The sequence below is a fragment of the Pseudopodoces humilis genome, chromosome 5 (assembly GCF_049639895.1).
Source record: "Pseudopodoces humilis isolate 2021_Gansu_Grassland_sample_001 chromosome 5, ASM4963989v1, whole genome shotgun sequence".
NCBI lineage: Eukaryota > Metazoa > Chordata > Aves > Passeriformes > Paridae > Pseudopodoces > Pseudopodoces humilis.
This window is the reverse complement of record NC_142204.1, coordinates 25,177,533-25,190,591: the sequence shown is the minus strand read 5'-3', so window position 1 is coordinate 25,190,591 and position 13,059 is coordinate 25,177,533. Positions and strand designations below refer to the sequence as shown.

Below are 13,059 nucleotides of genomic sequence, written 5' to 3'. Positions count from 1 at the left end.
AGCAAAACCCACTCTGGCAGCACTCCTCAGCACACAGGCATGAGGTGCTGGAGCCCTCCTATCACAGCACAGCCCTTTGAGATGGGGCATCCACCCCACAGCAGCACCCTTTCCCTGGCCACCCCTCGGCCCTGTGTCCAGCTCAGTCCTGCATGGTAAAAATCACTTTTTTGGGGGGGAAAAGTGTCTCTGATTCCCCGGATGAGGGGCGAGGGGGGGTTGGCTGGGTAGCTTTGGGGCTCCAAACACTCCAAACACTGCTAGCTTTTCTCAGGAGCTGACTGCACCCCAATCCTCCCACATTCAGGGAGGCGCCCAGGGCTTTACTTCACACTGATGATGGTGATGGCTCCCTCCTCCTTCTGCTCCTCGGGCAAGAGCCTGGCAGCTCTGCTAGGCTTGCACCCCCATGATCAGCGGGGATCTGGGTCTGTTGGGCTCTCTGGCTGTGACAGAGAGGATCTTCTCCAGATCACCGTGCCCTGCCAGAAACAATCTGTTTACAGTGTCAGCGCTCGGCGTATCCCTCCCCGCTCGGTGTTGAACCGCCCGTATATCCTATTTCTGCAGGCGCAGAGACACCCTTCTGTAGTCCGGGTGGCATTGTCACTACAGGGAATATTTCCGTGACATCCTCCAGGGCTGGTGGTCAAAGTCTAACGGAGCTCTTCTCCCAAACCCCGCTCCCTAGAAGTGCCCGTGGATGTTGCAAGCACGTTCTTTGCTTTTTCTCCGGAGGTCCCTGCTGACCTGAATTTTCCTGCGGGTCCTGCCACCGCTTCCCAATGATGTTAGAGCGTAGGTGCCGGGCTACAGGATTTCCCTCTCACATCCCCCTCCTTTTGGGGATGCAGCTAGTGGCTGGGTCACTTATTTGACAAAGATGAGCTGACGGCTCAGCGGGGCTGCGGGCTGCAGCCCCTGGTGCCAGCACTGCACGGAGCCAGCGCCGGCCGGCCCTGCGAGCCGGGGACGTGCCGGGAGGGTGCTCCTCCGCACTCTGCCCTGGGCTTTGCTTTCCTTCTGGGTTGATGCACGCAGCTAACGCCAGCGAGCGGCTCTTCCTCCTTCCTTCTCGCTCCCAGAGACCCTTTAAATCAGCTGCTTCACACTCAGTAAACACCCTCCCCCCGCCTTAAAACCGTTCCCTTTCTCGCAGGTCATGCCAGGCAACCATTTTCCAGCAAATTCCCCGTTTTTGGCCAGTTTTTCGCTCTGCCTGTTAATAGTCTGTTAAATTCCGGGCCCCCGGGGCGACTCTGCTCGCACACACACGTCGGGACCAATCGCCCGGTGCCTGGGAAACGATTGCTGGCGTTACCTGGGCAGCAGCAAACTTTGTTTGCGCAGCTTCTCTCAAGGCCGATGCTGCTTTTGGCTATTAGTGGTAACGACCCCCATGTCTGCAACTTCCAGACGATGGGGCCTTTCATCAGAGAGCTCTCCCAGATGCAGGGAAAGTGTGGCTTTTGGAGACGAGCAGTTTTCTTCCGCCTCACTAGGTTTCTATCTCTTTCAGGAAGCTCTGGAGGTTACAAGCTACCTTACCTAATGGATCTCTATTAGGCTGAGGCACTGGGGGCCGATCGGACACGTCCCGGGCTCCAGCTGCTCTCTTCATCCATGCTTTCAATGTCTTTGACTTTTGCCAAACTCCAGATGGGAAGCGACCGGGGGCGTGCAGGGCTCAGGCTTGGTGAATAGGGAAAGGATATTTTATCCTCTAAATCCATCCCCCAGCAGAAGACACAAGTGTTTCACCCTCGACGGGGTGGGATGGTTTTTGTGCAAAGCTCCAGCCTGAAATATCGGATTGCCACGATGCACAGGCAGGATGATGATGGAGTGCTTCATCCCATCAGCCTGACCCCTGTGATGTGGCAGGTAAGGCATGGCTCCTGAGGACAGGCTGATCCATGGGCTGGCCTGAAAGGAGGCATCTGCCAGAGGGAGGTGGGCCTCCCCAACCTGTTTAATCCCACCTTCATCATTAAAATGTCTTTTTGTATCACCACTTGCCTAGGGACTGGGGTCTCCTGTGCCAGCACTATGCAGCCCAGGGGCAGCCACATGCCCCAGGTTAGAGTACCAGCGAGGTAAGACAGGACAATGCATTATTCATCCTCTCTCTCACAGAGCATGAATAGATGCCCAAGAACACAGTGGCGATGCCAGATTTGCTGACCTTCCCTAGTACAGCATTTAGGTCTGTCTGGAGGTGATGAAGATGCAGCCACATCTCCCATGTGTCACTCACCCCAGCCACCCTTGTTACAGGCTGTACGTTGTGTTAGCGCTGGGCAAGGGGCCCGATGGCCCCTCAGTTTGCCCCACCCTGCTCTTACCTCAATGGCCCCAGAGCAGGAAAAGCAAATCATGCCCTTCTGGGAAGGGGAGCTGGCAGTGAGGATGAATACCACCTTTATGGGTGGCACCAGCCAGAGACCAAAGCAGTGGGTGCACATTCCCCAGAAAGTCTGAACTTCGGAGTCCAAACAAAGAGCCAGCCAGTGGCTGGCTGAAAATCATTGCAACTCCATGGAGGATGACTTTCTAGGGGCGCCCCATTAGCCCCCCCACTTTTCCCATCCTACAGACCCCCATCGACAGCTCCCCTTGGGGGATGCTCTGATGTTCACAAGGGACTGGGACTGCTGCTCTCCCCCTTTCCCCAAGTGCCCCCTTTCTGAGCGGCTGAAGAAGGGCACCCCACCACCTCGGAGGCCCTCTCCTCCCCAGCATACGTCCCTCCTGTACCACTAAGTGCCAGCCTGCGGCCCGCAGCTCCCGTCCGGGCGAATGGGGGTGCGGCGGCGGAGCTCGGTGGTGCTCGGGGGCAGGCGGGCAGCGCGGGACTGGTGCCACGCGTGCCCGGCCGCCCGCGGCGGCTGCCCGACGGGGAGGGCGGGTGTCCTGCCGCCCGGTGGCGGCGGGGAGCCTGGCAGAGGACTCGGCGAAGGACCTTCTCCGGTTTCCTCGGGAGGCTGTCAGGCGGCGGGGGAGCCGAGCCCCCCGCGCCTCGCTGGCTCCCTCCCCCTCTCCCCCGCACTCCTCCTCCTCCTCCTGCTGCTCCTCCCGCCCTGGTGCGAAGGGCTTTTGCTGCTTTTCCCTCCTCTCTCCTCCCTGTCTCCTCGGCGGAGCGCGGTGCCGGGAGGCGCGGGCAGAGGCGCGGGGATGGGGCGGCCGCCGGCGCCCGACCCGCCCGCCCGCTCCCGCCGCCCGCCGCCGCGTCCCCTCCCCGGCCGGCGGGAGGCGGCGGCTCTCCCATGCCGCCCGCCTCGTCCCCTGCTCTGAATCTCTCTGCCCGTCGGCCGATCTGGGTAGACACGGGGAGGGGGTACGTCCCCTCGCACTTTTTTTTTTTTCACCCACTTCTTTTTTTTCTACCCTTTTTTGCCTTCCCTCCATTACGCCCCCTTTCTCCCCAGCCCGTTTCTCCTCCATCGGGGCTCTTCGGCGGCCATGCGGCCGGTCCCGGGCGAGCGGCTCTAACTCCTCTCCTCGCCCGGATGGCCCCCCGGAGCCGCGGGCGGATGGAGCCGAGCTACGTCGTGGGTATCTGCTGCCTGGTGCTGCTGGAGCCCGGCCGGGTGTGGAGCGGCGAGCCCAGCACCGGGGGGCCCGGGGAGAGCGGGAACAGCAGCCAGGCACCGCCGCCGGAGACCACGGTCCCCGCGCCCACCGGAGCGGCACCAACGGGGGGGGACCGCTGCCGCGGGTACTACGACGTGATGGGGCAGTGGGACCCGCCGTTCAACTGCAACGCCGGCATCTACCAGTACTGCTGCGGGACCTGCGGGTACCGCTTCTGCTGCCAGTTCAAGCCCGGGCGGCTGGACCAGAGTGGCTGCTCCAACTACGACACCCCCAACTGGGTCAACACGGGCCAGCCGCCTGCCCGGGTGGACGAGACCCCCGAGGACCCCACTCGTGACAAGACCAACATGATCGTCTACATCATCTGCGGTGTGGTGGCTATCATGGTGCTGGTGGGCATCTTCACCAAGCTGGGCCTGGAGAAGGCACAGGGTCCCCAGACAGAGATGACCGTCTCCAGGTAAAGGGGTCCAGTCCCCCCACCTTCCCCGCTTCATCTCCCCATGGGTAGCAGCTCGTGTTCCTAGCCCGTTGCGTACACTGAACCTGGGCTTCACCTTGGGACTGCCAAGAGGGTGAGGTGATCCCTAAAATCCCTGTCCCAGCATGCTGAGACACCAGGGGGTGGGTTGACTGCAACACACTAACCTGGCAGGGAGGGCTGGCAGCCAGGACAGCCTCCACGAGAAGGGGTGGTTTTACACCCATCTCCTCTCAAAGTGACCTGCTCTGTCTCTTGAGGAGGCATGTCCCTGGCTCAGGAGTGCCAACCCACCAGTCACTGGGGTGGGTGACATGTGAGCTATAGGACATGGCTTTCCCCCCCGCAACAAATCTGTGGCTCCTGATGTCTCAGGAAGGTGAGACAGAGTCTGACAGTGTGTGGGGTGACTCTGGACTGCAGTCCCTTTCATCTCAGCCTTGCTTGCAGTGCTGGGGGAGACGAAGCGGCAACTGACAGTTCCACTGTGGCTGCTGCGCCAACTCCGTGTGCATGTGTGCACACGCGTGCACACGCCTGTGTGTGCACGCCTGCGTGGGTGTGCCCTGGTGTCTGCTCTGTGCACCAGCATTGGGACACTGCCCTTGCAGGGGGCATCCACACTCTTATACCCCCTGGAGCACACCCTCCAGTGGAAAATTGGGCAGCTTCTTCCTGGAGCCCATGCCCTGTGGCTCCAGTCCCTGCTTTTCAGCTCACTCCTGGGGCTGAGCACAGGGCTGGCAGGGGGAAGGTCAAGGTGTCAGACACACTTTGGCACTGGAGACCCCCTGCATCTCCCCCAACTCCTGTGCTGCTGCTGTGGCTGTTGGTGCATCTTCCCTTCTCCCTCGCGCTGCCAGTACATGCTTCTCTCCCCATTTTGGGGCTCTAATTTTCATCTTCTCGGTGAGGACATCAAGCCTGGAAAGAAACCCATTTTCATGCCATTTTGTTAAGGGATTTTAGCTTTTAAAAAAAGGAAAAGCAGGGCTGGTGGAAATAATTTCGTTGGGATGATCAGGCAGCTGTCCTGATTGCAACCCCTAGCACCAACACACTCTCTCCTTCCCCTGGGGTACTGCCTATTTGGGACTTACGCAACCAATGGGTGCTGCACCCCAAATCCAGACCCATTCTACTTCTTGCACCCACTCAGGGGAGCAGAGGTTGATCACCCCTGGTTGGAGGAGGGTCATACTAAGTCATGGAGGAGGGTCACAGGACCCTCCTGAGACACAAGAGGCAGTTTGGGGGGGATCCATGCTGTGCCCCCACCTTGGCAGGGAGCCTGGCTGTGTGCTGCTATGTGCCCACGCCTCCCCCTGCGTTGCCTGAGGAAGTGCTGGCACCTTGACAGGATCAATACGGCCTCCGCCAGCCTCCTGACTCCCCTTCCACTCGCCTGCCACCGCGTCTTTTTTTGGTCATCCCCCCCCCTACCTCCTGTGAAGGAGATACTGTGCTCAGGGAGGGGTCAGACCCTGGGACACCCAGACCCATGTCCTCATCCCCTGCCATTGGGTATTGCCTTCTCCCACCATCACATGCTGGTGGGAGTGCTGCCACTCACCAGGGGCTGTTTTCTGTGGGTAGCCTCAATTCTGCGCTGCTGGAGCTGTGTGTTTCCCCTTGTCCCTGCCTTCCCCTAAACTCATGGAAGCCTGAATTTTCCCACTGAGTTTGGAGAGACAGGTGCTTGTTCTCCATAAAGCCACAGATCTTTTGGGCACTAGCATACAGATAGGGAGAAGGTGCGTTTTTCTCGTCCACCTTTGAGGGACAAAATCAGAAGGACACCTTGATCACTGCAGAAGTCAGGAGAAGTCTTGCCCTCTTCTGTGTCCTGTGTCCTTCTGTGCCAGTTGTGACCGGCTCTGGTTCCACAGGGATGGTGACTAGAAAGCTGTGGCAGGGCAGCAGTGGTGCATCAGGTGCAGAGCCCCAGGAACCAGGCAAGAGACCAGGCTGATATGACTTCCTGGGTGCTGGGCTGATGGAGACAGTGCCAAATGACATCACGACATCAGCATCCAAAAAGGGATGCTATCACCTCCATTCCACTGTGCCTGGGCAGCTGGGGGAATACGCTTTGTCTTGGTGCCCCTGAGACAGCAGGGCTATTTCTACCTGCCTTGCCACTGTACCCACGCATGGCCCAAGGCATGGGCAGTGCCACCTTGCCTCTCTCCTAGTGCCTCAGGTAGGAGCTTCTCATTTGCTCCTTGGGCACCGCATCATGGCCTTGGGCCAGCTCCCTGTTGCACGGTCATCTTGATTTCCATTCCTATCCCTCCCTCCCGCCGGGGTTTTTCCGCTCCTGGGAGGCACTTTGTGCTGCCCTGGACAGCTCCCACTGCTGCTGCTTGCAGGTTTCTCTCTTGGGTGGTAAGGTCAACCACCTCCAGATGTCGTTTGTCATGGTTCTGGTCCTGGTCCAAACCCAAGAAGAGTGACTAGGTGCAAAAAGTCCATTAGCTCCTCCCTGATGGAGACACCCGAGTCTGTGTCCAGCTTGTCCTGAGACCCCCACACCTTGGTCATCTCCAACATGTCTTTGTCTCCTCACGGATTTGGCTGCTGGCCCACCCAGGGAAGTGGGTGCTCAAGGGACTGCAGCTACCTGGTTTGTGCTCCCGTCCTCATCCGCCTTCCTCCTGCAGGGCCTTATGGCAGCTCCGGCAATCCCCTCTCCTTCCTGCTCAGCTCATGCTTGGCATCTGTCCCCAGCACTTGCTTAGACTGGCCAGACCCCGTGTGAGTCAGGAACACCTGCCTGTGTTTTTCTTCAGTCCCCGGATCTCCGAGGACGTTGGGTCCTCGGGGGCCTCCAGGATCTGTCCATGCCCATTACATTGAGAGCAAGCACATGCCCCAGACCTCTCAGTGAAAACCTCCTGGGTGGGAATTGCAGTTTTGCAGCTGGTGTGAACGATGCTATGGGAAGAACTGGGCAAGAAGGAGCCTCCTAGAGAGTAGGGGAGATTCTGGAGAAGGGGAAAACAACTGTCAGGAGCAGGTGCCCTGGCAGTTGCAGTAGGTGAGTGCTCGATTCTGACTTTTCACTCCCTGGGTCTCCCCATGCTTTTTGGGGTCCCCCAAATATGGCCTCACTATGCATCCAGCTGTCCTGGGTGTTTCTCCGGCAATGCTCAAGTCCAGGGCCATGCCTGCGGTTGATGTCCATGGTAGCAGGTAGTGGTGAAGACCTAGAAAAAGTGTTTTCAGGCAGTATGGTGTGCTATTAGGTGCTGCCCTGGCTCTCTGGGGGACAAAAGAGGATCCAGCTCCAGTAGGGAAGGAGACCTGGAGGTCTGTCCCTAGACTGAACATAATGTTTGGGGATGCTCATTTCCACTGGGTCCAAGCTCCAATACCCACCGCTGCAACTCCCGTTTTGCAAAGACACTTTGATAACCCCATGCCTTCCTGAGCATCCCTGAGCTCCACCGGACAGGTGTCCCACAGTGCCTGTGCTGCTCGGTTGTATGGATGGGCACCCCTGCCCTTAGCAAACATGCTGTAAGCTGTGGGAAACTTGGGATGTGAAGTTGAGGCTCTCACTGGGAGCAGTAGTGTGACCATCCGGGATGCTCACCTGTGGCTGCAGCGTGCTCTGTGCCTCCTGCAACGCTGCACCTCTGCTCCAAACCTCATGACCCCACTCATCCATGGACCCCACTCCAGCTCACGGTAATGTCACTTCACCCCATCAGTCCATCATCTCTCCTCTCTTCTGGAGGCTGTGTTTCTGTCTCCCCATTGCTCCCTGCCCCCTTGCCAGGACTTGCATACTCTCTCCTGCTGGGCTTACCAGGTATGGGGCTTGGGCCTCCCAAAAGTGAGTCAGGCCCTGGGCTGGGCTACTGTGCCAGGTCAGCGTCCTGCTCCCACACAGGCACATCCCTTGGGGATGGATCAGGAGCACTGAGTGCTTCTTGCATGGTTTCTCCTGTGAAGCTCTCTTGGCCTCCATCTTTATTGCTTCTGGATCTGCCTCTGTGCTTGGTCTCAGGTCTTGCACTAGGTTGGTTTGGGGCATCTTTGTTGCACCCTTAAGCAGAACTAGGTTTGCTGCATGGTGGTGGCTGCATGCCCACCCTGCTTGCTCAGGCAAGCTGGGTGCCAAGCCACCCACACACACTGCCTCATGTACTTTGCATCCATGGCCAGAGTGTGGATGAAGGCCTCAGTGGTACCATTCAGCAGAACCTTTTACAGATGAGCAGTGCAGGTCTAAAGCTACACTTACTCTCTGTTCCCTTCCTCCATCAGCACTCCAGATCCGTTTTGGTGCCGCAGACCACCAGGTGACCTAGGGAGATGTGGCTTGACCTTCCTCAAGCCCCCCAGCCACAGGACCAGACTAAGGCTCAAAATCCTCAAGGTGATGTTCAGTGAGACACAGTGTCACCCTCCATGTCCACCTTCCCTTCACTGCATCACCTGAGGATAAGCCAGGGAAGGGGTGCAGCCCCTGAGAGCCCTACTGGCAGCCCTGGTCAGTGGCACTACTCCAGGTGCAAGGGCAGGGTGAATCCAAGTGCTGCTGGTGCTGAGGACTTGTCGGTGCTTCTCACCTTAGCAAAACAGCTCATTAATTGCTGCTCGAGCCATTGTTGTTAATTGTTGTTGTCCATGTGCCCGGAGTGGTCAGCACCGAGGGCACGTTTATGAGAAAGAGCATTGATGGATTTATGTGGAGAGAAGTCATAGATAAAGGATTGCTCAAGCTTCATAAATAGACCCGAGGAAAAGAAAAAATAATTTTAAAAATAGGTCAAATCACATTGAACTTCCTGTTGAAACAAGCCTGTTTGAGCGCTGGCCCCGAGGACACGCAAGAGCAGGCAGCGTCCAGTGGGGAGGGGCTGGTGAGTAGTACACCCCAGGGAAGGTGGGAGTTGACAGGGCAGCAGCTCCCCGAGTTGACAGCCCACACCCATGGCCTCGGGGTACCTGCCTCCCCCTGCCCTGCCTAGGCACAGCCTAGGCACAGCTTGTGCCCAGAGTTTCTCTGACTGCAGCATCCATGGCCTGAACTTTGGTTGGGTCAGTCTGTTGCAGGAAGATTCCTGGGGAGGTGCAGGCTTTGAATAGCTGTAGGATGGAGATGCCACAGCCTCCCTAGGCAGCCTGGTCAAGCATTTAACTACTCCTGCAGGAAAAAAAAATGTTATTTCTTCTGTTTAAACAGTAATTCCTGTTTCTGTTTGCACCTGTCACCTCATCAGCTTGATGCTGTCTTTGTTGCACCCTCCCTTCAGATACTCATGTACATTGATAAGATCCCCCAAAACATTCTCTTCTCTAGGCTGAACAGTCTTAGCTCTCTCAGCCTCTCTTTGTATAAAAGATGCTCCAGTCCCAACTTTGTGTCCCTTCCCTGGACTCTCTCCTGTACATCCGTGCTTCTGTACTAAGCTGGAGCCAGCACTCCAGAGGTGTGGCCTTTCCAGTGCCAAGCAGAGAGGAAGGATCACCTTCCTCAGACTTGCTGGCAACACTTTGCCTAGTGCAGACCAGGAAACCATTTCAGCGCCTTTGTCCCAAGGGCACTTTACTGGCTTATGGTCAACTTGGTGTCAACCAGAATCCCCAAGCCCTTTTCTGCCAAGCTGCCTTCCAGCTGGTCAGCTGCCAGGGTTTGTTCCTCGCTCGTTTCAATGTCTTCAGCTCTATCAGGGTTCTCTTGGCCCATCTGGAGATTAAGCTTCCCAAGAATGATGTGTAATTAACCCACAGGCAAGTGACCCTTCCTTGTAGCTTTGCTCTTGCCCCTGCCCTGTGATGTTGACTGAACACAAACTGGGAGGTAAAAGGCTTCCTTAGGTCCCCACAAGCATAAGCATCCCCCAGGCACAATGCATTACTTTTTCCCTTGTTCTCACTGCTTTTCCTTGAAATTCCAAGCATCACGTTCGCTAGGTTTTTGAGCACTTTGGTGCCATAAGCTGACACATCTACCAAGTCAGGATTATTTCCCCCTCCCTCTCCTATTTGCATTTATGCATGTTGAGTTTAATCTGCTGTTTTATTGTCCAACCACTTGCTAACCATCAGCTCACAGTGTGCGTCTGTGAGCCAGCCAGAGCCTTTGAGGCGCGAGGCATGCTGACAGTGAGCTGGGGATTAGCGAGCCAAAAAAAGCCCTGAGTGGACACCCCTGCAATCTTGCAGGGATGGTCTCTGCAGGGGGGATGGTGTGTCTTCTCATCACAAAGCCCTGCACCTGCAGGAGCATCCCATCCTCTCCTGGGACTTGCTGCCAAAGGCTGCAGTGGCACATGGCTAGGTCCTGCTCCAGCACTGATAACGTGCTCCCTCTGTCACTACTGTTGTACCCTCCTCTGGCACCACCAGAATTGGTGCACCCTGCTCTGGCACTGACTGCCACTGTGCCCCACTCTGGTACCACCAGCATGCCGCGCTCTGGCATTGCCAGTGCGCTGTGGTGGGACTGCAGAATCTCTGTCCATGAATGTTAAACGAAATAGGGCTCTATCTTATGTAATGGTGTTTAATGTTTAATGCTGTTACTTACAAGGAGGGTGTTCTGCACAGACAGCGCCTGCACCAGAGGCTGCCACTAGTTTATTTCCCTCCCCGAAGGGGCACAAGTGGCCTCTCTAATCCCTTCCTTGGGGTCTTCTCTGTTTTGAAGGGATTTGACTGGAGGTGTTGCCTCCTCTCCCCTGTTCTACCAGGGGAGCATCCCAGAGGTGTTGCTCCAGCTTCATCAGATCAGTTTCCTTCTGTCTCAGTTCACTGTACCCTTGCAGCCTGCTCCAAGCCATGCATCTCCCTCACCACTCTTACCCACTGATGCCCCTGGCTCTGGGAGGGCTCAGCCCCAGCCAGACCCCAATTAGCCATTAGACTTGCTAGCCCTCCTGCAAAAGCTGAATTAGTGGCTTGGGTGCACTCTGGGTGCACTGCTCCCAGTAGCTCTTTCCTAGCCCCAGGCTGCATAGCTCTGCCTTCAAGGAGTGGAGTTCAGGGTTGGGATGCATTTGAGGTCCCAGGGGAGTAGGATATTGTTCTAACAGCCCTTCACCCCCTCTCCAGGACACTGACAGATCTGCTGAAGCAGCCAGGCCACAGCCCCTCTGAGAATATGGACAGCCTCATGGGGGGTGTGCAGGTGCCTCTGGGCGAGGGGCTGGCCCGGGGACCCCCCAGAAACAGCACAGGTAAGGCACTGGTGTGGTGGGGAAAAGTAAGTTCCCTTGAGTGAATAAAGGCAGTGGGAGGGCACAGCCTACGGCTGAGCCCCCACCCATCTCTGCCCCTCCAGACAAGCCACCCTTGAACAACGCGGTGGCCATTGCCCCCTCACTGGGGCGGCCCCACAGCCACGGCAAGCGCCTGCCGCTGGCCAGCAGCCTGGCCCTGTCAGCCCCGGACTACACTTCCTACACCACCCTCAAGGTTGGAGGTGAGTTCCGCTGCCCTGGGGGTGGGATGGTGGAGGAGGGCATGCACCCCGTTAACCCCAAAAACCAAGTGGGGAGGGGCATGAGGCTCACAAAGGGGCACAGGCAGAACAAGTATCCCAGTTTCCCAATGCTCCTGGGGTGGCTGCTCGCAGCTCCTCCATCACTCCACCAGCCTGCTGTGCTGCCCAGCCAGTCAGTGCCCAGGGTCCCCCGCAGATCCACTGCGCTTCCCAGTCAACCAGCACCCACGATCCCACACAGACCTGGAGCACTGCCCACCCCAGCAGGGCTCAGGTCAGGGCTCAGGGTCCACATGGACACTGCGCCGCGCAGCAATCGGTTCCCCGGGATCTTCCAAAAGCACTGCCCAGCCAGTTCATTGCCAATATCGCCCCCAGCCAGTCAGCGCCCAGAATCCCTCCTACAGCCCCATCCCAGCCTTCTCCACCTCTGCACCCTCCCTGGCCCCCCCGTGCCAGCAGGAGGCCCTGGAGGGGTGACACCGCACGCCTGTCCCCACAGAGAGCGCCACCGAGGACTTCTACAGGCGGTTCGGTGGGCTGGAGCCACCCCCCGCCACCACACTGACCTTCCCAGCCGAGACCCCGGTGCTGGCCGAGGGCTGCCCCCTGCCCAAAGCCAAGGGCCCCAAGGTGCCAGGGGGTCTGGCCTTCCCGGGGGGCTGGGAGGGGGGTCCCCATCGTGGACCCCGCCGGCCGGGCCTGGCCACCCTGCGCCCTGAGGGGCCACCCGAGGCCTTCGGCCCCTCCGCCTCGCTGTACGGGCAGCACCCGCGGCACCTCGCCACCAACAGCAAGACCGAGGTCACCGTCTGACGGCCCGTGCCATCGGGGTCTGGGGCTGCCCCTCAGGCGGGAGTCGCTGCCATCGGGGGCAGCCCGCCGGAGGAGAGCACCACAGGACTTACACAAAGCGCGGCGCTGGCCAGGCCGGGAGACGAGCCGGCCCCCGGGATGGGGACTGCCGGCTGCACTTCACCGTCGAGGAGGCATCGCGGACTCATCCGAGCAGCAAGTTTCAGGCGTCCTCAGCCCACGCCCGGAAGAGGCTGAGTCGAGAACACACTGGCAGAGCCGTACCCTGCTCAGGGCATGGGGGCCAACGCTGGACGGACTGGGAACAGATCCTGCTGGGGCCAGGCACCTTCGCCTGGCTCCTCTGACGAGGTGCGGGGAAAAGCAATTGACTCAAAGCACTGAACCCATGCTGCCAGCAAAGCCCGAGCAGCCCCTTTGCCTCCCCAGCCTCCTCCCTTCACTGCCCCAGCCTCCACCTTGTCAATAAATAACACATTAAACTGTATGGCCTTCGTATGAATTGGTTGGGGAACTTTACAATGCTCACAAAACCTTCCCCCGGGGCAGCAAGGCACAAAGCCCACTCCCCCACAGGGCCTGGGGAACCCCCCACAATGGGGGACATGGTGGGAACATAGCTTCCAGGGCCAACTGCAAAACCCTTCAAGCAGCTGCACAAAAAACAGATCTCCTCTGTCTGAAGCTTAATGGTTCTGACAGAGTT

General features: G+C 58.3%; 1 protein-coding gene across 1 annotated transcript; it reads left to right on the top strand.

Annotated features, from left to right (window-relative positions):
- Window positions 1–3,350: 3,350 nt before the first annotated feature.
- Window positions 3,351–12,776, top strand: SHISA8 (shisa family member 8). The gene is made up of 4 exons (XM_014256597.2): window positions 3,351–4,057; window positions 11,147–11,271; window positions 11,376–11,516; window positions 12,040–12,776. The coding sequence occupies exons 1-4, from the start codon at window positions 3,510–3,512 to the stop codon at window positions 12,351–12,353; spliced, it is 1,128 nt and encodes a 375-aa protein (XP_014112072.1). The 5' UTR covers window positions 3,351–3,509; the 3' UTR covers window positions 12,354–12,776.
- Window positions 12,777–13,059: the final 283 nt, after the last annotated feature.

Excerpts from the sequence above, each read along its gene's own strand:
- SHISA8 (XM_014256597.2), top strand. The coding sequence starts at position 3,510 with ATGGCCCCCCGGAGCCGCGGGCGGATGGAGCCGAGCTACGTCGTGGGT. Across the intron at positions 11,272-11,375 it reads ACCCCCCAGAAACAGCACAG|ACAAGCCACCCTTGAACAAC; the intron begins GTAAGGCACTGG and ends CTGCCCCTCCAG. Across the intron at positions 11,517-12,039 it reads CACCACCCTCAAGGTTGGAG|AGAGCGCCACCGAGGACTTC; the intron begins GTGAGTTCCGCT and ends CTGTCCCCACAG.